This window comes from Thalassophryne amazonica, chromosome 3 (assembly GCF_902500255.1).
Source record: "Thalassophryne amazonica chromosome 3, fThaAma1.1, whole genome shotgun sequence".
NCBI classification, from domain to species: domain Eukaryota; kingdom Metazoa; phylum Chordata; class Actinopteri; order Batrachoidiformes; family Batrachoididae; genus Thalassophryne; species Thalassophryne amazonica.
Window position 1 is genome coordinate 22,758,965 of NC_047105.1, and position 25,999 is coordinate 22,784,963.

Sequence of the window (25,999 nt, forward strand, 5' to 3'; positions counted from 1 at the left end):
AGAAGACAAAGAAGAATATATAAAAATATGTACAAAACAGTCATGAAAGAAAAAAAGCTTTTGACAAACCGGAAAACAGATATTGCCAAAACATACAAAAGGAAAATTTAGACAAACTAATTTAGTAAACGGAAAAGATAAGGGAGGGGATAATTTTATTTTATTTTACTATTATTTATTTATTTATTTATTTATTTTTTTTATGGGGGAAGAGTTGTCATCGCCCCCCGTCTTTTACGTATTGACGTAGGCTACGTCATGACGTCAACATCGTTGCGGAAGTTAACACGTGGGTCAGTAAGTTTGGAGGCCAGGAATAACACCAAGGTAAGTTTTTAATCATTTTACCCACTTAATCTGAGAGTTGTATATTCTATGTTATTTTAACGAGGCCTGAACTTTAACATATCCGGTGGTAACTCGTCTGAAGTCTTTTATTCGTTACTTCTACACACGTAAAGCATCGCTAGCTCAGCGGCTAACCTCGGTTTTTGCTGTAAAGTTCGTTGTTTTTATTATCCTTAACTTTTTAATGGCTCTGTGGTGTTGCAGAACAAGCGGTGACCTTGGTAATATTCTTAGCCATGGCTGTGAGAGCGGCGTTTGAGAAAAACAACGAGATCGGCTGTTTCGCCAAACTGTCCAACACTTACTGCCTGGTGGCCGTCGGCGGATCCGAGAACTTCTACAGGTCAGAAGACCAGGAGACAAACTCGCACTTCACCGTCACCGGCTCCAGTCAGGAGACCGGATCTTAATTAATGTCTGTTAGTTTGTACCATCAAGGCTAAAAATTAGCCCTGAAGTTTCTCTGTCTGACGTCACCCGATTGCTACCTTTTATGTTTGATCACGTGATGTATGACACGTTTGACACGAGTCACACACCGACTGTCGTTTTTTAATAATTTATGGAACAACAAAAATAAAGGAATTGATCTCTCCCCCCATATATTTTTCCAAATCAAATTTCAAGTCATAGATTACCTCTCTGGTCTCTTTGTTGCACCCTTGGTGTTTTGAGAACTGCCTCCTCCGGATGGATTTACAGCACAGAGCACCCTACTCTTTGTATGAAGTCCGTGATACATTGACAGATTCGGAAATGTTAACGTGTCCATCCCCTGATTTGTCTCAAGACAACTGGGAGTAAAAGTGGTGATTTTGTATTTACAATAAGTCTTTCATTTAGTCCATTTTAAAGATAAAGTTTGGTTTAATAACAAGGTGGAAATGTCCAACAAAGTTTAGTTTGCCATACATTAATTTGTTTTGATATCCTCATTTAATTATAAGCAGAATTCTGATTATACCGGTTTTTACCAAAAGAGCTGTCATTTCCATCATGTCTAATTTTGTTGGGCTGCCAGAACTAGGGCTGTCACGATTAGGAATTTCTGGAGACGATTAATTGTCAGGCAAATAATTGCAATTGACGATTATATTGTCTATTTTTTCTTTTTTCCCCTTCTTTGTATTCTACTATCATAGTATAATTGCACAACTCTGGAAGAAAGTTTGGCTTTTGTGAGTGGAGAAACTGGGAATAGTGCAACATTTTTATTTTTATCTTCATTTTACATACAGTCCCAACTTCTTATGATTTATGGTTGTTTCTGTTGAATTTCTGAAATTACAGAACTGCTATAAAGAACAGTGTGAACATTTTATTGTGTTTTAAAACTTTGTGGAGCAAACGCAAACACCAAACTCTTATAAAGAAGGAAAAACACCTGGATATGTTCAGGAAAACTGATATAAACTTAACAGAACAATGCAGGCTGATTACACTCCCCATGTTTTTTTTTTTTTTTTGTATAAATAAATCAGAATACAATAAGAGGCAACTCACTTTGAAATAATTAAAACATATAGCTACAGCTTAATAACTTTGAAAAATAACAGAAATCAGCAGCTTGTATTTTTATTCTGACTCCAGTTCATTTTAGTGTGATGAAGTCATCCTTTTTTCCCTCATCGGTCACGTTTTGTGCTTGAACACTACTTTAAGTTCAAGATTGAACAAATACCTGGAAAATAAACCGCTGTTAAAGTTCAGCTTTTTGTGATCTGTGCCTCTGAACATCACTGCACAGCTTCTCCACAGCAGGTTTTTTTTAACCCGTGTATGTGTAATTTTTGCTCAGTTCATTTATATATTCTCATTTTTTTAAGGATGTTTTAAGGATATTTGACTATTTATTTCATCTCGTGATCTCATAAATTCAGTATATGACGCGCACATGGTGTGAACAGGTCGGTGCCATCAGAACCACACGTGTAGAGGAAGTACAGAGAGTAAAGGCAGCCCCAAGGTGTGTGTTTTTTTTTTTTTTTTTAACATGCTCACTCGGGTTAAAATCCTCTCTCTACTCCGCGCTCGCTGTCTTTTAAGTGCACTGGTTCACAGCAGAACGGAATGTCTCGTGCCTCCGTTCAGGAATCTCGCTCCCTCCCTCGCAGTCCGTAGCGAGTTGACTCCGCGCGCGCACGCACATACACACAGCTCCTTCGGTAAGCTACCCATTTTAAACAGCTTTGAATAAGACAACCACTGTTTCAATCCGCCGTCTTATTCAAAATTTAAATGTCCAAATGACGGCAGAACAGCTGCGTAAAACTATGAATTGAGAGGAAAAACAAAGACTTAAATAAAATAACTGACTCGCCAACTACTACGTAAATTAGTTGTTAATGATTTCAATCGTCAACGCTGTCGTGACTAGTCGACTAGTCGTGGCAGCCCTACTTAAAACTGAAATGCATCCACAGCGGTGCCGTGGTACGTGGCTTTGGAACCAAAACCTCCTCACGCTCCATGTTATTATCTGAGCCTCGCTAACCATCCGACCAAGACAAGAGAGAAACAGAGTGAATGAGGCAGAGAGGCTGCATGTGGCTGCTGCTGCACGATGATGTTAGATTCTGAGTCATTTTATGCAACTTTGTGGATAAAATAAGTAATTCACAGTAATCGCGATTATTAAAAATATTCGCAAATATGAAAAATAATCGCGATTGGTGAATATTGTAATAATTGTGACTGCCCTAGCCAGAACTACTATGTATTTTGTAGGTAAACACTAAATGGACTAATTTCCCTATCAAAGCCTACTGTATAACAATCTAACTCCCAGGATCATTGCCCAGTGGGGAAATGACTTGAAACAGGCATTCAAAAATAAAATGACTTTGTCGGTCAAAAATGCCCTCTCTGGAAATAGTGCATTTCAGAGTCAGGCATCAGTGTTAGGTGAATAATTGTTTGTTTGAAAGAGGTAAGCACTGCCGGTGATGCCACAAAAGTATGTGTACCTCAGATGGTAGTTGATTTTGCAAAAAGGATGGAAATGGCTGTTGTGAATACCTACTTTAAGAAAAGGGAGGAGTACAGGGTAACATATGAGTGGAGGAAGGTGCACACAGGTGGACTACATTCTTTATAGGAGATGCAAGCTAAAAGAAATCAGACTGCAAGGTGGTGGCAGGAGAGAGTGTCGTTAGACAGCATAGGATGGTTGTTTGTAGGATGACTTTAGAGGTAAAGAAGAAGAAGAGAGTGAGAGCTCAAAAAAGGATCAGATGGTGGAAGCTGAAGGAGGAAGAATGTTGTGTGAAATTTAGCGAGCAGGTGAGAGAAGCACTGGTTGGAGGGGAAACAGTTTTGGACAACTGGAAAAGTACTGCAGATGTGGTGAGGGAGACAGCTAGGACAGTACTGGGTGTGACATCTGGACAGTGGAAGGAAGACAAGGAGACTTGGTGGTAGAATGAAGAGGTCCAGGAAAGCATAAGGAGAAAGAGGTTGGTGAAAAAGTTTTGGGATAGTCTGAGAGATGAAGAAAGTAGACAGGAGTACAAGGAGATGCGGTGTAAGGCGAAAAGAGAAGTGGCAAAAGCGAAGGAAAAGGCATATTGCAAGCTGTACAAGAAGTTGAATAGTAAGGAAGGAGAAAAGGACTTGTACCGCTTGGCCAGACAAAGGGCAGCAGGTTAGGGTGGTAAAAGATGCACATGGTAATGTGCTGACAAGTGAGTGTGTGCTGAGAAGGTGGAGGGAATATTTTGAAGAGCTGATGAATAAAGAAAATGAGCGAGAGAAAAGGCTTGATGATGTGGTGAGAGTAAATCAGGAAGTACAAGAGATTAGTAAGGAAGAAGTGAGGGCTGCTATAAAGAGGATGAAGAGTGGAAAGGCAGTTGGTCCAGATGACATTCCAGTGGAGGCATGGAAATGTCTAGGAGAGATGGTAGTAGAGTTTCTAACCAGATTGTTTAATAAAATCTTGGAAAGTGAGAGGATGCCTGAGGAGTGGAGACGAAGTGTGCTGGTTCCTATTTTCAAGAACAAGGGTGATGTGCAGAGCTGCAGTAACTACAGAGGCATAAAGTTGATCAGCCACAGCATGACGTTATGGGAAAGAGTAGTAGAAGCTAGGCTTAGAAAACAGGTGAAGATCTGTGAGCAGCAATATGGTTTCATGCTGAGAAAGAGCACTACAGATGCAATGTTTGCTCTGAGAATTCTGTTGAAGTACAGAGAAGGCCAGAAAGAGTTACATTGTGTGTTTGTGGACTTAGAAAAAGCTTATGATAGGGTGCCAAGAGAAGAGCTGTGGTATTGTATGAGGAAGTTTGGAGTGGCAGAGAAGTATGTTAAGGTAGTGCAGGACATGTACAAGAATCGTGTGACAGCGATGAGATGCGCAATCGGAATGACAGACTCATTCAAGGTGGAGGTGGGATTACACCAAGGATCAGCTCTGAGTCCTTTCTTGTTTGCAGGGGTGATGGACAGGTTGACAGACGAGATCAGACAGGAGTCCCCATGGACTATGATGTTTGCAGATGATGTGATCTGTAGTGAGAGTAGAGAGCAAGTTGAGTCTAGTCTGGAGAGGTGGAGATATGCTTTGGAGAGAAGGGGAATGAAAGTCAGTAGAAACAAGACTGAGTACTTGTGTGTGAATGGGAGGGAGCCCAGTGGAATAGTGCAGTTACAAGGAGTAGAAGTGGTGAAAGTAGATGAGTTTAAGTATTTGGGGTCAGCTGTTCAAAGTAATGGAGAGTGTGGTAGAGAGGTGAAGAAGAGAGTGCAGGCAGGGTGGAGTGGGTCGAGAAAGGTGGCAGGAGTGATTTGTGACCGAAGATCATCAGCAAGAGTGAAGGGGAAAGTTTACAAGACAGTAGTGAGACCAGCTAAGTTGTACGGCTTAGAGACGGTGGCACTAACAAAAAGACAGGAGGCAGAGCTGGAGGTGGCAGAGAAGATGTTAAGATTCTCTTTGGGAGTGACAAGAATGGACAAGATTATGAATGAACATATCAGAGGGATAGCTCAGGTGGGACGGAAGTCAGAGAGGCGAGATTGAGATGGTTTGGACTTGTGCAGAGGAGGGATCCAGGGTATATAGGGAGAAGGATCCTGGGGATGGAGCCACCAGGCAGGAGGAGAAGATGGAGGCCAAAGAGGAGGTTCATGGATGTGCTAAGAGAGGACATGCAGGTAGTTGGTGTGACAGATGAAGATACAGTGGAGAGGGTGAGATGGAAATGATTAATCTGCTGTGGCGACCCCTAACAGGAACAGCCGAAAGACAAAGAAGAAGTTGTTAATATTGGGGTGTAACTCTCCGTCTGTCAAAAACTGTCCTCTACGGAAATACTTATGGTCCATCACTATTTGAGAATGCAAAAACACAATAGCAGTTGTATACTCTGTGTGCACACTTACCATCAGTTGTTTTTAGTAGATATCATATATGGGTAGATTGCACTAATCTTAGTCTGTATAATTTACAGTTATCTTGGTACAAAAAAAATCCTCTCTGGAAAGGTTGTACTTGTTTTTTTCAGTCTTGAAATAAATATATATGTGCAAATATCTGACAGGTCTGAAACTAAAAGTTTCCTTTTAATGACTCGCCTGTTGAGCTGCAATGATTAATCAGATACTAAATTAAAAGTATTTTCAAATGTGTTTAGTCCTTTTGAGTTTTTGTTTGTTGATTTTTGGAACAAGTATTTTTGTGGTTTCTCTTCTCCTCTCTGGTAATAACTAACCTGAATATCACTTTATTGACTTTTTATGATTCAAACAACTAATTGATTAAGCAAGAAAATAATCAACACATTTATTGAATATGAAAATTATGGTTAATTGCAGACCTCTGGTGGGCCATGACGGTACTGCAGGTGGCCAGTGAGAAGTCATTAAAACAAACAACAAAAAAAACATTTAAAAAGGGCTTCGAATTTTCAGTTTTGTAATAAACCTACTGAAAGCTTTGATTGTGTTTACAATGTTATTAGAAATAATGAAACAAATTAGTCACACTTTGGGAAGCAGTGGTGTAATTAATTAACACAGAATTTCAATCATGACTGTCGTATGAGGCATCTACTAATTTATTTATTTGGTTTATTCATATATATAGTGTTAATCCCATCACCACACACAAATTTGCAGTTTTTCACATGACTGAGTGACCTCATTAAATATCTTGGTTGACCAAAACCTAGTCGTGTTGCTTGTGTTTTGGTCGCAGTGTGTTTGAGGGTGAACTGTCAGAAACCATCCCCGTGGTTCACGCTTCTATAGCGAGCTGTCGCATCATCGGAAGAATGTGTGTGGGTGAGTTACACGCAATATTTTATTACCAACAACATTAAAAAAAACGTTTATTGGGAATCTCTGGGCAGGGAGTTTGCAGACTTTTGTCCTCTTGATCCTGTCCTTTGTCACTCTGTCGCCAGGTAACCGTCACGGCCTCCTGCTGCCAAGCAGCACGACAGACCAGGAGCTGCAGCATATCAGAAACTGCCTGCCAGATGCCGTGAGGATCCAGAGAGTTGAGGAGAGGCTCTCTGCTCTTGGAAACGTCATCGCCTGCAACGACTATGTCGCACTGGTCCACCCTGACCTGGACAGGGTGAGCCACTCGTGTTATTGGGATTAAGATTGGGAAACATTGGCTTACGTTTTGTTGATGTGCTCGCTGTCTCCCCCTCTCAGGAAACAGAAGAAATCCTCGCAGACACTCTGAAGGTGGAGGTTTTCCGTCAGACGGTAGCAGGTCAGGTTCTGGTCGGCTCCTACTGTGCTTTCAGCAACCAGGGAGGTCTGGTCCACCCCAAAACCTCAATAGAAGACCAGGACGAACTGTCGGCTCTGCTGCAAGTTCCTCTTGTGGTGAGTGATGGAGTTTAGTGTTTATCGAAAATTCAGAATTCAAATTTATGAACTTATAATCGTGAGGAGGTCGCCTCAATGTGCTTCACAAACATCATTTAAAAAATGTTTTTGTGTAGACTCTCAGTTGTCCAGGTGGTTTCCATAGTAGAGAAGCTTGAATCTTCGACTGGACTGGGTTGCTTGATGCGAGGACGTTTCGCTTCAAATCGCAGAAGCTTCCTCAGCTAAAATTCTTGCTCTGGTGGTCTGACTTCTGTCTTGACTCTTGTAGAGAAGAATAATCAAGAAGTCACAAAAGCTGGAGTTTTAAACCTGACCAGACCCCTCCTACCGAGAGGCAGACTGCTATAGGCTACTGACTAAACAATAGCTCTAATTAGCACCTATTGTGCTCTAGTTAGCACCCTCCTAATGACAGGGCAGCTGTCCCTCCTAATGATGGGACGGACCCTCTTTATCCCCTGTTTACAATGGGGTACTCAGGTCAAAGCAGTTTCAGTCTTTTGTTCATGGTAATGAGTCATTCACGTCATCAGCAGAGTCGTCAAGGGAGCCATCATAGAGGGTCCGTCCCATCATTAGGAGGGACGGCTGCCCTGTCATTAGGAGGGTGCTAACTAGAGCACAATAGGTGCTAATTAGAGTTATTGTTTAGTCACTAGCCTATAGCAGTCTGCCTCTCGGTAGGAGAGGTCTGGATAGGATTAAAACTCCAGCTTTTGTGACTTCTTGATTATTCTTCTCTACAAGATTCAAGACAGAAGTCAGACCACCAGAGCAAGAATTTTAGCTGAGGAAGCTTCTGCGATTTTAAGCGAAACGTCCTCGCGTCAAGCAACCCAGTCCAGTCGAAGATTCAAGCTTCTCTACTATCATTTTCAAAAGCAGAACAAAATGAATTAAAACATAAGTAAAAAGAATAGAAGACACACAGTAACATAAAATACTACCGTTTTCACATTCTATCCTCACTCCTCCTGGCTCGACAGCTGTCTGGGACTAGTTCCTCAGGACCTCCAAGTGGTTTTACTAGTGCTGACATATTGCAGATTTGCCCCAAACCTGGTGGCACCAGTCTGGACAATGTCCAGTGAAACCAGCTAGATGTTGAGATTCATGAGTAACACCCAGAACTCATATTTATGTCAGTGATGTATAGACGACGTAGGAAACATTGACCGGCTAGCTATTTTTCAGCTCACTGAAGGTATTTCCGTAATTTTCCACATATGTCAGTTGTTATCTCCTGCTGGCCCAAGGCCCAAAAGGGGGATTATGTCATGGCGCTGTTTGTCTCCCTCAAAGGGTGCCTGCATTCTGAGATCAAGCCCTCTCACATTTTGTAGGAATTTTGGGAGAGGTACAATTCCTTGTTATAGGTTACACGCATATTGTAATATTGCACAAGATTAGCATAGACACTGCCAGTTTCACTAGTTGGTGTCTGCATTCTGAAATCAACTATCAGATACCTGGAAATATTATCAGAATGTAGAAAGCACTTGGACTGAATAGGGCTGAAACGATTAGTCAAGTAACTCGAATAATTCGATTACAAATAATGTTTGAGGCCTCAAAACTTAATTTAACGTTGTAGTACATAAGTCAGGCCTGTGTGTGGCGCTATAATGTCCACAGAAAAAAACAAGAAGACTTGAGCATGCATGTAGGCCATGTAAGCGCTGATCCTTTTAGCACAAAAGCTACATCTTTCCAGCCCGACACACGAGGTGAAATAAAGCCTTTTAGGAGAAAGAGGGTCCATGCTGATCATCTCAAAAGCTTACTGCATATTTAAAGCAAAGCAGTGTGTTTCTCTTTTAAAAGAAACAGTTTTGTCCGCTGGCTGCTCTCTGCTCTACGTGGGGAGTGGCTCTTCGCCCGCGGCAAGCTGCTGTCTCTCTCTGCCTGGTGTGAGGGGCTCTCGGCACACCCCTCACACCAGACGAGTCACAGCTCCGTCCCCGGCCACACTGACAAACAGACTCTGAAAGAAGATCCTCTCTTTCTTCTGTGTTTTCCTCAGACTTGCACTGAGTGCTTCACTTTTTAATTTTCACTTTTTTGGGCAACACACAACGCTTCACAAACCATCTTTTACCACCCAAACCTCCAGCTGAAATGCATCTGCTGATTCGCAGACAAAAAGGGATTAAAAAAAAAAATTTCATGCAGCGACCCAGTCCACCAACTTTTATTTAAAAAAAAAAAAAAAAAACTTAAGTTATTACAAATTAAATAATTACCCAGGAAAACAGAAAGGGATACACTAAATTTGACAATCTGTGTGATGGCGCAGAGACATTGTGCCATTGCTTAGGGAGAGCCCTGGACTGTTGATGTTTAAAAACACAAAAGTACTTTTTATCCGATTAATTGCCAGAATAAACGATAGAATGCTCGATTTATTAAAATAATCGATATATGCAGCCCTAGTACTGAATCAGCACTCCCCAGCGGGGAACATTGTGCTCTCAGACCGCTCTTCTTTACTAGTTTGTGAAGTTCTGCGAGTTATACTCCAGTGTGACTTAAAGTATACCAAAAAATACTACATTTGTAATTACACTAATAACAATAATAATTAAAAAAAAAAAAACTATATAGTGGTTTTATGGGAATCAGTGCACTAAACAAAAGAAACTGTTGTAAAATTACACTACAATAATGCAGAAAAAAACAAAATTAGAGAGCTGATGAGGGGAAAAAATTTGAATGGACCCACTTTTATTGTAGACTCACTGTGTTTCAGCAGTCTGTGTACATCTGCATCAAATAACAGAAAAAATGTTGTTCAATGCATGTTGCTTATGGAATTTTAGCATCCTTGTGGCACACACCACAAGCTGAAGGCTTCTTGTGTAAAGCCACTGTTCACCTCTCATCTGTCCTTTATAGTCCAGTGTGACTTGTATGTTCACATCCATACATTTGACGAGACCTGTTTATCAACTGTTTTTTTTTTTTTTTTATTTTTTATTTATTTATTTATTTTGCACAATTTTATGAAAAATTCATTTTTTGATAATCCAAAGAAATCATCAAACAGATGCGTCCAAAGTCAGAGTGTGTTTGATATAATTAATGCATGTTATTTTGTGGTGCTAAAGCTTACTTTGTGTTCAGGCTGGGACTGTGAACCGGGGCAGCGAGGTCATCGCGGCGGGGATGGTGGTGAATGACTGGTGTGCGTTCTGCGGCCTGGACACCACCAGCACGGAGCTGTCCGTCATTGAGAGCGTCTTCAGGCTGAGCGACATGGCGCAGCCTTCCGCCATTGCCACCAGCATGAGGGACTCGCTGATTGACAGGTGACACACGCGCTACAAAACCATGATGGTGCTCGGTTGACCTTGTTACAGTGGATCTGCACTTTAAGAGACAAATACATGCTTGTGATGCTTTGACAGCTTTTGACATCAGTGATATTTATTACGAAACCTTATGAACGCTTTTAATGCTGTTGTGCGAATGTCAACTGGGGTCCATTCCATAAAACAGGATTTCCAAACATCCAGGTTTATTTCATTAGTCTGGCTTATTTTCCACTGGATCCACTGGGACGTTTCAGTCAGAATTGGTGAACAAACCTGGTGGTTTGTCTTCTCACTATAAATGTGCATTTGCTGAAGAATCTGCATGAAACGTGTCCACGTGAGATTTCCCCACATGTAGAGGTCTTGTGAGTCCACAGTTGTTTCTGGAGTCACCACTTTAAATATTCATACCCTCAAATTAAAGCTGGAACTTTTATTCTTATTGAACTGGAGCTTTTGGTGAAATTCTACTAAACCTGCATTCATGGTAAATGTCCACCAGGTGGAGATATTGCTGTATTGTATTGGTGTGGGTGCATTTATGCAGACTCAATTTGGGGGGGATGGGGGGTGGTATGCATATTGGGAATAATAATAGCTCCTCCCACTTTTTCCTCCTATGAGTAGAAATGTATTCATGTTTTCTTTGCTCAGATATCCATCAGGTTGTCCAACTCTGACCGTCTGCTCTCCTCTTCTCAGTTTGGCGTAAGTCTTCTCTGTGCTGAGGGGTTCTGCAGCGGTTCTCCTTGTCTCACCCATAACCTCCCCACGCCTCCTTCCACACTTCCACTGAGGAGTCACAGGTGCCACCCTCAACCCACAGACCGCCGTCTGTGGCAGTGAGTGGGTCTGAGCGGGTCGGCTGGAGATGATCCAGAACTGACATACACAGAGGTTTGCTGCAGACCTTCATGAACTGATGCACAAAATTAAGAAGGCATTTTTTAGTCATTAGGGAATAATAATAAAAAAGAGCAGTACTGTGAAAGTTTGGCTGCAAAATTAGTGTCAAAATTCAGGATGAAATGCTCAACTTTGAAGAGCACTGGCCTCAGGCTAGTTCCAGAGATCTGGAGTTCTCACTTCTCCAAAACACCATCAGCTGATTGCCCCTCCCCCTTTGTGTTCATCAGTGGAATCACCTGCAGCGTCACTGGAACCAGTTTTAAGTCTGCAGTTTTACACGTTGGCCTTCAACAGACTAGTTACAGTAAAGGCTCAAAATAAATGATCTGTACAACAAAAAAAAAAACCTAAAGTTTACAGACATGATGTCAGCTTCTCTCAGCACCAACGGTTTGTCAAAATTCACATCTTTTTTTTTTTCCACTGTGAAGGAAAACTTTTGCTCCGATCATAACTTGTAGAAAATAAGGTGCACAGAAAAAAGTGATATCCCGTTTGTGCTGAGATTTACTTCCAGAAAGGTTTTGTGTGTGTGTGTGTGTTTTGTCAGAGAATGATTCTGCTCTTCTTCTAGCCTTGAAACGGGGTTCTGGTGTGAAAACGTCTGTTAAATGTCAGACTCTGTAACGAGGGGTTAATGAGTGGGCGTGACACTGCCTCAGACCATGTCAGAATGTTTCTGAATAAACTGCGATTATGTGAATGTGCTGACGTGGTGTGCAAAAAAAAAAAAAAAAAAAAGGTTTAACTTGTCACTGATAGTAGTGAATGTGGCAGATATTTCTTTGTGGACAGTTCCTGTAAAATAAAATGAATCCTCCTCTTAACGTGGTTCTGATTGAGCTCCACACGCTGTCAGCTGGGGTTTTGTTCCAGAGAATTTGTTCGGCTGCTCCCTTGTGTTTTCAGTCAGGCTCGCCACAGCAGATCCGAGGTGGCTCTGCATGTTGAATTGGCACAAGTTTTACGCCAGATGCCCTTCCTGACACAGCCCCACCTTACATGGAGAAATGTGACGGGTGGGGTTTGAACTGGGACACTTTGGCACTGCAACCAAGCGCACTAACCACTTGACCACCACCCCTGCTCAAAGAAGCTGTATGATAAATGTACACAAAAAGTACACAGTTGGCTCACAAAAAGTTGCATACAATGCTCAAATAAATTTGTGCAACATCAGGTACCCGATGTCGCAGACCGAATGGTCCTGCCCTAAAAATTGGTCCGCCCTGCTTCCACTGCACATGCGTCATTTCGGAGCTCAGCAGCTCATCTTGAGACTGTCTCTTCACCCAAAGCGATCAAATGGATTAATGGGGTTATTACCAATCAGATGACAAGGTAAAACCTCTTAAAAATCATTCTAAAGTAAGTTTTAAGCAGAAACAAGGCGATACTGTGATGCTTTGAAATGATGGAGGTGCAGTGAATGCAGCAGCAGCTTGTTTGGCTGCTGTGCTCTGACTGCGTCCTCAGTCTTTTATGATGAAATAATGCTGAATTTACAATCAACAAAAATATAAACGCGACACTTTTGGTTTTGCTCCCATTTTGTATGAGATGAACTCAAAGATCTAAAACTTTTAACACATACACAATATCACCATTTCCCTCAAATATTGTTCACAAACCAGTCTAAATCTGATAGTGAGCACTTCTCCTTTGCTGAGATAATACATCCCACCTCACAGGTGTGCCATATCAAGATGCTGATTAGACACCATGATTAGTGCACAGGTGTGCCTTAGACTGTCCACAATACAAGGCCACTCTGAAAGGTGCAGTTTTGTTTTATTGGGGGGGATACCAGTCAGTATCTGGTGTGACCACCATTTGCCTCATGCAGTGCAACACATCTTCACATAGAGTTGATCAGGTTGTCAATTGTGGCCTGTGGAATGTTGGTCCACTCCTCTTCAATGGCAGTGCGAAGTTGCTGGATATTGGCAGGAACTGGTACACGTTGTCGTATACGCCGGTCCAGAGCATCCCAAACATGCTCAATGGGTGACATGTCCAGTGAGTATGCCGGCCATGCAAGAACTGGGACATTTTCAGCTTCCAAGAATTGTGTACAGATCCTTGCAACATGGGGCTGTGCATTATCCTGCTGCAACATGAGGTGATGTTCTTGGATGTATGGCACAACAATGGGCCTCAGGATCTCGTCACGGTATCTCTGTGCATTCAAAATGCCGTCAATAAAATGCACCTGTGTTCTTCGTCCATAACAGACGCCTGCCCATACCATAACCCCACCGCCACCATGGGCCACTCGACCCACAACATTGACATCAGAAAACCGCTCACACCCACACGACGCCACACACGCTGTCTGCCATCTGCCCTGAACAGTGTGAACCGGGATTCATCCGTGAAGAGAACACCTCTCCAACGTGCCAAACGCCAGCGAATGTGAGCATTTGCCCACTCAAGTTGGTTACGACGATGAACTGGAGTCAGGTCGAGACCCCGATGAGGACGACGAGCATGCAGATGAGCTTCCCTGAGACGGATTCTGACAGTTTGCAGAAATTCTTTGGTTATGCAAACCGATTGTTTCAGCAGCTGTCCGAGTGGCTGGTCTCAGACGATCTTGGAGGTGAACATGCTGAATGTTAAGGTCCTGGGCTGGTGTGGTTACACGTGGTCTGCGGTTGTGAGGCTGGTTGGATGTACTGCCAAATTCTCTGAAACACCTTTGTAGACGGCTTATGGTAGAGAAATGAACATTCAATATACGAGCAACAGCTCTGGTTGACATTCCTGCTGTCAGCATGCCAATTGCACGCTCCCTCAAATCTTGCGACATCTGTGGCATTGTGCTGTGATAAAACTGCACCTTTCAGAGTGGCCTTTTATTGTGGACAGTCTAAGGCACACCTGTGCACTAATCATGGTGTCTAATCAGCATCTTGGTATGGCACACCTGTGAGGTGGGATGGATTATCTCAGCAAAGAAGTAGTGCTCACTATCACAGATTTAGACTGGTTTGTGAACAATATTTGAGGGAAATGGTGATATTGTGTGTGGAAAAAGTTTTAGATCTTTGAGTTCATCTCATACAAAATGGGAGCAAAACCAAAAGTGTTGCATTTATATTTTTGTTGAGTGTATGTGGAATTGATTGTTGTAGAAAAGCTTCATATCTTGTCACAGACACATGACTGGTATGCAATTTGAAGCAGAAACGAGGCGATAACCCGTGAACCGCGGCTAATGATGCATGCACAGTGAAGGCAAGCAGGGCGGACCGATTTTTAGGGGGGACCATTCGGTTGGTGACACCTCCACTAACGTTCAGTGGTGGAAGTTTTTTGTCTGAATGAAAACTTTTTTTTTTAAAGGCAACTTTTAACTTTTATTGGCAAATGCTTTGAATAATGTCATAGCAACGCTTCTATATACACCCCTCCAAATAACGACAAAGCCTAAAGGAAAACAAAGGCTATAATACAGTGATTACATGATCAAAGAGACACATACTCATTTTCAGTTTTTGGTTTGGAAAACATCTAAGTAAAACAATATGTAAAATCAACACATTAAAAAAACATGCAGAGTTTGTAGTACATCACAAGCTTTTCTGTCTGTAAAGTCGGAGATGGCTGATCATACTTCTGCAGAGCAGGTTACAAAAAAAATAAAATAAAATCAATGCCAACTCCTTATATTAATTTATGTGCAAACAAAGCTCACTCTTTTGACAAATTTTATATCTATGCTACTGTGACACGCTGCAATCTTTACAAGCTCTATCACGCTGGGATCAAGAGACTTTGCTCTTACGACGTTAAGACGTCAGCTGGAATAAATGACATACTATCAGAAAGCGGGCTGATTTTTAAACAGCAATTTACTGCTCCGTAAAACCTGCTGACCAAATGAAATGTCATCTGATCATTATGTGGAGAGGACGCCCTCCTGCGGCTGTTCTTAACCCGCTGTACTGACAACTGGTTTAACTTTAAATTTCCAGAGCAAAGCCGCATTAATCACAACAACTTCCTGACAAATCAAAGAACGTGAAGCAAATCTAGATCTATATCCGTGGCTGTTAATGCCGCATTTCTGCGTATGGCTGTCTGAAACCTACCAGATAGGCCCTTTAATCTACTGCACCTGATTGGTTGTTTGAACCGTGAATGGGTGGGTGGGTGATGTGGCTGGAGTTTGTTTAGGAAGACTGCAGAATGAGATGGAACACCAAACAAAACCTTAAAAAAGCAAATACGTTTATTCCCACGACGCTCCACTGACACAGGCAGAGTGCTGTGTAACAAAACTGTTAAAGATGCTAAACTTGCATGGCTAATGCTAATCCCAGGCTGCTGTGGGTCAGTGTAAATGCAGTGCAGATGGTGTTCCATATGATTCACAGTGCTAAGTATGTCTTCATGTTGTCCTTAAACTGTCCAACATAGTTTTCAACCAGATTCATTAATTCAACATTAGTTGTTGCATTTGAAACTTTTAAAAATTTGCTCAGTTTCTAGTTGAGGATGAATCGGTGGAAAGTTTTAAGCTGATGTGATGTGCAGAACCCACTGCGTTTGGCAGCTTTCATTTGCAATCAAACATCATTGGAATAGCAGTAAAGCATTGTGGGAATATATGCAAAAAAAAAAAAAAAACCCTCTTGCTTTCAGGTGATACAGGTGGCTTGTGTTTGCGAGGCAGAAAGCCAGACTTCAGTGTGAAAGGTGAATGTTGATGTGAACCTGCCTGAAAGTTGGTAGCTAATGCTAATTTAAATTCTGTTTTAGAAGCTACAGAGAATTTTTGTAGCCAAATTGTGGTTCAGATCTTAGATGTGGAAATAACTAAATGCAGTTTGGTTTAAATAAACCGCTGATAAATATTGCACCCTGTTGCTTACTAGCCAAACTATGAGCAGCAGTGCCTTTACTATTGTAATAATGGCGATGATGATACAGACTGATAGTGAATTATGAGCGCAACACACATTGACTGCAAAATACCTCATCAAATCTGACGGGCCTGAATGTGACTGCCCAGGTTCCGTATTGGCTCAGCCAACACTTATTTATACACTGGGGGGGTAAAGAAACCCAAACTCGTTAGTTTGTTTTCTAAACATAAGAACTCGCTGAGAACTAAAGGACACAAGAGAACAATGGACGCTCAGAATCATCTTAGTTATGATTCTGAGCAAGAAAGACAACAAGGGTGCCCTCTGGTGGTTGTAGTTAGTGTTACACTGACTGACCAACCGACTAACTGTGGGTGCTGCTCTGTAGGCCTACGAAAGTAAAGTGGAGAGGATGGTGGTGGCGTTTGGTGGTTCCTAGTTGGTTCTTTCCTTTAGGCTCCTCCCCCTCCAGCACCCGGAGATGTTCTGCCCTCCCTCCCTCTCCTCCCCCCTTTCTAGCACCCAAAGGTCTCCTGTGAGGCGTAGACCATGTAAAGGAAGCCGTCCTCATCCCTCTCCTGCTCGTAGATCTCAGAGATGGGTGTGGACACTGACACCATGCTGTGCTGGTTGACCAGCAGGAAGAAGGCCTGCGTGGGGTTCAGCTGCAGGCGGCGCCTGGAGGAAGGGAAGAGAGAACCGGAGGTGTATTAAATGACCTGTTGTTGGTTAAGATGACAAATTTTCATATGGACCATCCACCCGAATCAGAAAACAGTCTGTTGGTGGCCAAGACGCTGTCATGTGAATATAAATCACATTTAGCTACAAAAAGACTAAAACTGAATTACTTTTATTTTAAATAATGTTGCATTATAATTGACCTACTTTCACTTTGAGATATTTTGGTTGCACAGACATCTGAATAACTGCAGTGTTACTCTGTCCCGTGATTTTAATGACCTCATTCTTCAACTTTATTATTTATATCCACCTAAATTTTGTGTTTCGTGTAATCACGGTTACAGATGAGTGATACTTATCAGACTGGTATCTCCACTGAAATGACAAAGTGGGTAAGTAGTTACAAGTGGAATAAAGAATGTTAGCTATGCTGAACCTGGACAAATAAGTCATAATTTCCCCCAAACAAGCACATTTTAAACAAGGTTGGCCGGTCTATACACTTACTGACCCACATCCTACCACATGACGGCACTGCTCAACACAACTTGCTTTTCACGCTCCAAAATATGGATACCAATATTTTTAAGGTGCGGCCACCTGTTGTATTCATTTCAAGCCAGTGCTTGAAATAAGAACAAGGTATTGTGTTCAAGGACTAAAAAACATCTGCCCTGCTGGTAGAGCTGCGCACTAGGCCGGTTAACACAAGAATGGACACTCCCATTCTACACTGAAAAATAGATCGTCGTTGCATTGTTTGGCACTTGTGTGATAAGAACTCCGGAAGTCACTTGCATGGAACACCCAGGGGAGCTAAGCCGTGAGCAGTTCTCGGACCTGCGTACTCTGTGTAGGCTACATGGCCATGGCTGAATCTACGGGTAACACTATGGAAACTGTCCATAACTTGCCCAAAGAAGGTTGGATAAAGTCCCTTAAATGACACAAAAATGGTTGTTTTGCCCATTTTTCCTATAACACATGCTTCACACTATACTGTTGCAATGTTGGAATAAGGCCTTGCCCCCTCCAAGCCGATAGAGGAAGGCAGACTTGCACTTAGTCGCGCGAGATTTCATGCTGAGCATGCACATTCAGTTTGTAACATTGGTCTATTGCATCATCAACCCTCACCAGGCTTTTCAATGTTATACCTACATCCATATATGGCTGACTGCGGGCGTTCCTGCAGTCTGACTTTCTTTAGTATGCATGTCTGTGCTTTTATGCAAACACAATTTTTATCTAAACAATTGAAAAATACTACACTGTGCGTGTTCTTGCAAAGGGCAGCTTTGGCATGTTTACCTGATGATCTTGACCAGCTCACTCATGTTCACGTGGTCTGGTACTAGGAACTTGGTCTTGTCCAAGACGGGCAGCTGCTTCTCCCCCTTATATCTCTCAATGATCACCTGCAGCAGCCACAAAACAACATGCTGCAAAATCAACATGGATTTGCTTTGGAAAAGTAAAGTCTGGGAGCATGCACTGGTGGTGCGCTGCATCCATAACAACATGGAACCACCTTCAGTCCTGGATAGCAACCACCCAGGTCGAACAAGTAAAGTCATCTGCTACAACTGGGTCGTAGTGGTGCTTTTGAGTTTCCTGGAGTAACCGATTCTAGTGGTACCCAAGGACCCTCCAAAGACAACTCATACCAAAGACACCCGGTTGTTGTAAATTTATTTCTATAGCAAAAACAAAATGTTGTGCAAGTGGTGGACAGAATGTTCAAAAGTAATATTAAATTGATGGCAGCAAGTGAACTTCCTGATTCTTGGTTTTCATTGGCTAAGTGTAACTGTCAGGGCTTTGATGTGCACTTTCACATTAACCACAGAAACATTCAGATGTCAATCAGCTGAAAAGGAAAATGAACAGTGCTGTACAAATGTTTCACATGCATTAAATGTGTATAACAGTTTTGTTTTTTTTTAGCTAGTCAACATTTCATATTTCTAAGCTTATTAAAGTAGAAATGTGACCACATCTGATAGCGACAAAAATAATTTTGTGTAAAATTGCGTATATTTTTAGGTGGTCTCCACAATTTATTAGCGAGCGGATTTGTGTTTTACCACCAGTAAGTTCTTAACTATTTTACATCACTGACGAGTCTTTGTGATGTCACCTGCCAGCCTCTGTGCCAGGGGTGGGCAATTAGTTTTGCCAAGGGGCCACATGAGTAACGGAAAATATTGTGGCAGGTCGGACCAATATACTGAACTCAACTCTGTTCCATATTAATTTTATCTCTATGAAAAGCAGTAAATTGCATTGTTTTGGCAAGTTACAACTAGGATGAAGCAATGAAAATGGGAAGTAGGCTTCATAAACACACCAACATTATATCATTTATTCTATTAAAATTCCCCAAAACAATAGTGAACAAACCATTTTTCTCCACAGTCCAGCATTCAATTAACTTCAAAAAGCTACTGCCATTCAAATTTTAGTATAACTAAACTACCTCATTTGCTGTTTCAGTTCTTTTTTTGTGTGTACAGCCAAATCATAAGTTGTTCACTATCCACCTTTTTATAGAAACTTTTGCAACTGCGTCCTAGGATTTAAAGGTAAAACAAGGTGAAGCTGGCTAAGAAAATAGCAAATTGTTCTCCTACTTAGCAAGATTAGATTTCACTCACTTACTGTTGCTACTCTTTACGAATGCAGCATCATATTATAAAGGCTTTAACATTATTTAAACACTTAAGGATACAAACATTTTAAGGGGACGGCTTTTCCAGAGCTTTAAAATAATTCAATACCAATTAAAATCTATAAGGCTAAATAAAAGAAACCTTTTGCAATAGTTTTTTTGTTCAAGTGCTGTTGTCTTCTTAAATGTGCAGTCATTAAACACAAACGTGGTTCAATACATTTTGGCTTTTAGGTTGCTAGTTTCTGCAGGCTGGTGTCCACTCTGTGTGGCCTTTACAGATCCACGCTCAAACACACAGCACGCTGACCCCCCGCCCTCCTCTCATGCAGAGGAACAGATGCTGATGACAGCCAGAAACAAAATCAAAACATAGGGGTTAGTCTAAAAATCAACTTGAATGTTTTGAAATGTGTTCCTTCCTCAAAATGGTACATGTACTTGTATTAGGACTGGGCGATATGACTTAAAATTCATACCACGATATAAACAGAATCCCTTCATGGTAACGGTATATATCACAATATAAACGTAAGTCAAAAATCAAATGAAATCAATTTTATTTATATAGCGCCAAATCACAACAAACAGTTGCCCCAAGGCGCTTTATATTGTAAGGCAAAGCCATACAATATTTACGGAAAAACCCCAACGGTCAAAACGACCCCCTGTGAGCAAGCACTTGGCGACAGTGGGAAGGAAAAACTCCCTTTTAACAGGAAGAAACATCCAGCAGAACCAGGCTCAGGGAGGGGCAGTCTCCTGCTGGGACTGGTAAGTCTAAGTTATAATGGAAGTGTTTCTGAATGGGTCATATAGTCCCTTTGCAAAGCTAAATTGATTAAAATAAATAAAAAACAACAAAAACATAAATGGATTTAATTAATTTTGAGAGCCTGATTCTCTGACTTGTTAGACATACATTTTTTTTTTGCATTGGAATAATCTCATTTTGCCATTCCTGCTTCTGTCCAGCAGTAGGCAGTGATAGTTTGTCTGGTTTTGGTGGCGTTTTTTCCATAAAGACCCCAGAGACGCCGCCACATGGGCTGATGATGCTGATTGGCTCATGTCATGGGGTTCCACCCACTGATAAAACGGAAGGTGTTTTTTTTTTTCCCTCTCCACTCTCCTGCCTTGAGACGGAGCTCTCAGCTCAGTTGAATGAAGAAATGTGAGACTGTTTACTGCAGCTTTCTGCAAATACATGCAGCAAATATGACCATAAAATTCACAAAAAAAACCCAAAAAACATTGCGGAAATTATTAATCAGAATTCCGGTTATAGTAGGCCTATTAATATACAGCTTCTGACTGCAGCCTTTTCCAGTCGTTCAGAGTCACTGAGGAAGATACGACATCATCAAGCATTACCACGATTGGTCGGTGGAGTCTAAATCTTTACAGTCAGCCAAATTTATACCGTGAACTGAGTATATCGTTTATACCGCCCACCCCTATTGATATTGATGAGAAATGGCAGGTCTTAAAAAAAAAAAAGCATAGACTTTATAGAGAAAAGACATCTATAAATATATTTATATTTATCTCTATATTTCATTCTTTTGCAGATGCAAAAGAATGAAATACATCTGATTAATGATACACATTAATGGTATACATACCTACCATCCCTGGTTCTCAAGACCAGGCACTTAAGTAGTTCTACTTTTTTTTTTTATTTTATTTTTTTTTAAGATATTTAGATGTACCTTAGTATACACTAGTAGAGTTCTACCTTTGGAATTTGGAATGTATAGTAGAGAGTAAGAGATAGTAAGAGATACCTTACTAAATTTTCATGTTTATGTACACATGTAAATGGAACAATTGTTGGGTCAGTGGCTGAAGTTTCATCTCTTGAACACCGGGTGGCACACCCACCTCGAGTATATGTACCGTTTTTAAAGACAGTGCAATTCCAAAATGCCACCAAATCCACCAATAAATAAATGAAAGTACTTAATTTACTCATATTTGGAGTCAGTCTGGGTAAATCATCATATCCTTCCTCTCGGTTGTAATGAAAAGTTGGTCAGCAACTGTCTGTGCTCCTCAATGCTCGCCTGCTGGCTGGCTACAAACTGCAGAATGGATTTCCTGAACAGAGGTGTGTCGCATTACTCCACATCTCATTGAGAGTAGACACACCTCCGTCCAGGAAACCTCCCCTGCACTCTGTAGCCAGCCGAGCAGAGCAGCCAGCAAGACGTTTCACCACACACACAGACGGCTCCTGGATCAGAGGCTGTGTCTGAAATAACCAATCCATCAATTACATTAGTATTGGAACCCAATGTCAATATTGGATCGGAATGGCCCAATCCCTTTTTCTAATAAAATTGTGGACTAAACTAAATTTAATCAAAAAAGTTGTGAATGCAATTTGTATGAAATGCATTTTTTTTTTTTGGAAGATGACCATGTTGTCAGTATGACGTATGAATGTGGTGACATGTACTTAAGACATTTGAACAAAGTCAGACTGCTTACAGGGATCTTGTTGGGGTGCTGCTCACGGATCTGCTGGACCTCTTTGCACCGGTCAGCTGTGGGAAACAAAATGCACAATCCATAAATGAAAGAACTTATTCAAATACATTTCCTATCTGCATTTACTTATTTCCAAGTCCTCATTTAAAAATGTCTTTTTTGTTTTAACTGTAAATACATGACAAACATTTTAATGTTTCACTGGCTCAACTCTTCCATAACTTTGCATATAATTTGCTGATGGAACATTGCACTGCTTCCTGTAGTGTTTTTGAAACCTTTTTATTCTAAACTGCCAGTGTTGAAATTTTAGTTTTATTGTGATCTTTTCACCCCCTGACTATGTAGAAAGCTCATATCTAATGGCTGAAGGACATGTGTCATTTACAATTGACCAAATCTGAAAGACATTGCATAATCCAGGATTCTAATCTGGTTTTTCCATATGATAACAGGTTGTGAATACTATACCTATTTCAATGGTTACCTCTTAAGCATAGATTCCAGACCTGTCATTGTCAACTCCTACCACGGTGGTGTGCACGTGCACCTGTGGCCCTTTTACCTGTGATGACTCAACAGGCCAGACGTTGTGTAAAATGTAAATAAAAACAGAATACAGTGATTTGCAAATCCTCTTCAACCTATATTCATTTGAATACACCACAGAGACAAGATATTTAATGTTCAAACTGATAAACTTTATTGTTTTTGTGCAAATATTTGCTCATCTTGAAATGGATGCCTGCAACACGTTTCAAAAAAAGCTGGGACAGTGGTATGTTTACCACTGTTACATCACCTTTCCTTCTAACAACACTCAATAAGCGTTTGGGAACTGAGGAAACTAATTGTTTAAGCTTTGTGGGTGTGAATTCTTTCCCATTCTTGCTTGATGTACAACTTCAGTTGTTAAACAGTCCGGGGTCTCCGTTGTCGTATTTTGCACTTCATAATGCACCACACATTTTCAATGGGTGACAGGTCTGGACTGCAGGCAGGCTAGTCTGGTACCAGCACTCTTTTACTACGAAGCCACACTGTTGTAACATGTGCAGAATGTGGCTTGGCATTGTCTTGCTGAAATAAGCAGGGACGTCCCTGAAAAAGACGTTGCTTGGATGGCAGCATGTGTTGCTCCAAAACCTGGATGTACCTTTCAGCATTGATGGTGCCATCACAGATGTGTAAGTTGCCCATGTCATGGGCACTAACACACCCCCATACCATAACAGATGCTGGCTTTTGAACTTTGTGCTGGTAACAATCTGGATGGTCTTTTTCCTCTTTTGTCTGGAGGACACAACGTCCATGATTTCCAAAACCAATTTGAAATATGGACTCATCACACCACAGCACACTTTTCCACTTTGTGTCTGTTCATTTCAAATGAGCTCGGGCCCAGAGAAGGCGGCAGTGTTTCTGGATCTTGTTGATGTATGGCTTTCGCTTTGCATGGTGGAGTTTTAACTTGCACTTGTAGATGTAGCGATGAACTGTGTTAACTGACAATGGTTTTCTGAAGTGTTCCTGAGCCCACGCAGTAAGATCCTTTACACAATGATGTTGGTTTTTAAAGCAGTGCCGCCTGAGAGATCGAAGGTCACGGGCATTCAATGTTGGTTTTTGGCCTTGCCGCTTATGTGTAGAAAGTTCTCTAGATTCGCTGAATCTTCTGATTATATTATGGACTGTGGATGATGGAATCCCTAAATTCCTTAAAATTGAACATTGATAAACATTGTTCTTAAAGTTTTGGACTATTTTTTCATGCATTTGTTCACAAAATGGTGATCCTTGCCCCATCTTTGCCTGTGAACGGTTGAGCCTTTTGGGGATGCTCCTTTTATATGCAATCATGACACTCACAATTCGTGTCCTCAGTTCCCAAATGTGTGGAGCATTATGAAGCGCAAAATACGACAACGGAGACCCCAGACTGTTGAACAACTGAAGTCGTACATCAAGCAAGAATGGGAAAGAATTCTACCTACAAAGCTTCAACAATTGTATCCTCAGTTCCCAAATGCTTACTGAGTGTTGTTAGAAGGAAAGGTGATGTAACACTGGTAAACATACCACTGTCCCAGCTTTTCTGAAATGTGTTGCAGGCATTCATTTCAAAATGAGCAAATATTTGCACAAAAACAAAGTTTATCAGTTTGAACGTTAAATATCTTGTCTTTGTGGTGTATTCAGTTGAACATAGGTTGAAGAGGATTTGCAAATCATTGTATTCTGTTTTTATTTACATTTCACACAACATCCCAACTTCATTGGAATTGGGGTTGTATTAGGGAGTGGCAGTAAGCTGCTTTTAAGCAGCGCTATTCAACAGAAAACTCACTTTAAACTCTTTAACAGAGCATTTTTGACTGATTACAAAAACTGTCTCTGGATTTTGGACTTTCAAAGACAAAAATGGTCAGATGTACCCATACCCACCATAAACGCTGCTTCTGCATTGCATTTATTTACATATATTGTAAAAATCATTTACTAATCTGCTGACTTCACAGCCGTATTTTATTTCCAAAATGCATAATAAATGTGTGAAAACAAAGATACTCAAGTTATTCCAGAGGTAATACCTTTGTAATTAACTAAATGATCACTTGTTTTAAGTCCGTTTAAAAACGTTAATCTGTGTCAGTGTGACACAAACAGGAGTCAAACACGTGACCAGCTGCATAAACAGGCACAAAGCCAGCTCCTCCCAAAGCAACATGATCTCCAGAGTGCACCAATTACTGGGGATTTTATAACCAAATAAACCACACAGATGAAGTTTCATACGTTTTCCTGTTCTGTGATTTGTGCGTTTGGTCCGATGACGCAACGAACAGACTGAGGGCTGCTCCTTTCTTCTGGCATCAAATAACATCCTTAACTGAGCACGTGTACTGGGATAATGTGTCAGCACATGTTGTTTTCTTATGTGAGCGCACAATGTTAGCAGTGTGGCTAACGTATCCTGTTAGGTAAACGCTGCTAATCACAGGCCTGGTTAGTAAAAAAACGACCCAGATGGTTTTATAACAACTGCAGCCACGGATGTTTGTCTTACAGCCCAGATGGTTTTACATTCTACGATATTTAAATTCTGAACCAACAGTGTAAACAAAAACTTGTTTCGGAAGTTTTTTTAATGTGTTTGTATACGTACTGTATTGGCTATAAATAAACCAAATTTTCATCATTTATGTACAAGGGCGTTTTATTAACCTGAGCGCTCTCCCCTAACGTTAGCCACGAATTCAGTAAAATAAGTTTAAAAACGCTTTTACAACTGTCAACGGTAAGCTAGGTGGCTAACAGGCCTAGCATGTTAGATCAAATTCCGTGACCTCACAAATTCAGTGACTTGACAGATACAGGCTGCTTTATCTAACGGATTAAAATATTCTATTGATATCAGTACGTAATAACAATATTACATGCGCGAAATCGTTCAGCCGGTCACGGAATTGGCTGTGACACCAGCTAGCAAAGCGGTTTCCAGACAGCCGATTTTCTTACCGAATGGCCTCCTTTGTTTGAAGGGTCTGTCGGACGGCATCTCTGGCGGCCTTATCACACAGTAACGGCCGAGTTAAATAACAGTGCGGCGGTCTCAACGAAACGTGGATGTGGACAGACGATGAAAAGACTGCAGTTGTCCGCTTGTCGTCGTCTCTCCTCCGGTCAGTCTCAAGCCAAAACCTCTCCGGACAAACAAAGCAAATAAACCGAAGCGCTGACGTCATCCGCCTGGATTTAAAGGAGCCGTGCGTGCGCGCGCGCATACACACCTCCGTTATCGTTTTGTTTCTCTGCACTGACCTTTGACACGTTCAATACATATCTGGACTATATAA

The 25,999-nt window shown here is 41.3% G+C and overlaps 2 protein-coding genes across 3 annotated transcripts; one reads left to right on the top strand and one right to left on the bottom strand.

Moving 5' to 3' along the window:
* Positions 1 to 245: 245 nt before the first annotated feature.
* Positions 246 to 12,179, top strand: eif6 (eukaryotic translation initiation factor 6). 2 transcript variants are annotated; one of them, XM_034165911.1, is made up of 7 exons: positions 246 to 327; positions 553 to 691; positions 6,548 to 6,633; positions 6,756 to 6,931; positions 7,015 to 7,191; positions 10,321 to 10,505; positions 11,214 to 12,179. In XM_034165911.1, the coding sequence occupies exons 2-7, from the start codon at positions 585 to 587 to the stop codon at positions 11,221 to 11,223; spliced, it is 741 nt and encodes a 246-aa protein (XP_034021802.1). In that variant the 5' UTR covers positions 246 to 327; positions 553 to 584; the 3' UTR covers positions 11,224 to 12,179. The 2 variants fall into 2 exon arrangements, with proteins under 2 accessions (XP_034021802.1, XP_034021801.1); XM_034165910.1 differs by lacking the exon at positions 246 to 327 and having other exon boundaries at positions 534 to 691.
* Positions 12,180 to 14,754: 2,575 nt separating this feature from the next.
* On the bottom strand, positions 14,755 to 25,833 carry LOC117506411 (microtubule-associated proteins 1A/1B light chain 3A). The gene is made up of 4 exons (XM_034165914.1): positions 25,662 to 25,833; positions 22,143 to 22,198; positions 18,290 to 18,396; positions 14,755 to 16,972 (listed from the first exon to the last, which is right to left on the bottom strand). Exons 1-4 carry the CDS (start codon positions 25,699 to 25,701, stop codon positions 16,810 to 16,812), a joined length of 366 nt encoding a protein of 121 aa, XP_034021805.1. The 5' UTR covers positions 25,702 to 25,833; the 3' UTR covers positions 14,755 to 16,809.
* Positions 25,834 to 25,999: the final 166 nt, after the last annotated feature.

What these genes read in the sequence shown, in the direction of transcription:
- eif6 (XM_034165911.1), top strand. Translation starts at nt 585, where the DNA reads ATGGCTGTGAGAGCGGCGTTTGAGAAAAACAACGAGATCGGCTGTTTC. An exon ending in CATCGGAAGAATGTGTGTGG is followed by an intron (nt 6,634 to 6,755) that starts GTGAGTTACACG and finishes CTCTGTCGCCAG; the next exon opens with GTAACCGTCACGGCCTCCTG. An exon ending in TGCTGCAAGTTCCTCTTGTG is followed by an intron (nt 7,192 to 10,320) that starts GTGAGTGATGGA and finishes CTTTGTGTTCAG; the next exon opens with GCTGGGACTGTGAACCGGGG.
- LOC117506411 (XM_034165914.1), bottom strand. Translation starts at nt 25,701, where the DNA reads ATGCCGTCCGACAGACCCTTCAAACAAAGGAGGCCATTCG. An exon ending in CAAACAAAGGAGGCCATTCG is followed by an intron (nt 22,199 to 25,661) that starts GTAAGAAAATCG and finishes TGTTTCCCACAG; the next exon opens with CTGACCGGTGCAAAGAGGTC. An exon ending in AGCACCCCAACAAGATCCCT is followed by an intron (nt 18,397 to 22,142) that starts GTAAGCAGTCTG and finishes TGGCTGCTGCAG; the next exon opens with GTGATCATTGAGAGATATAA.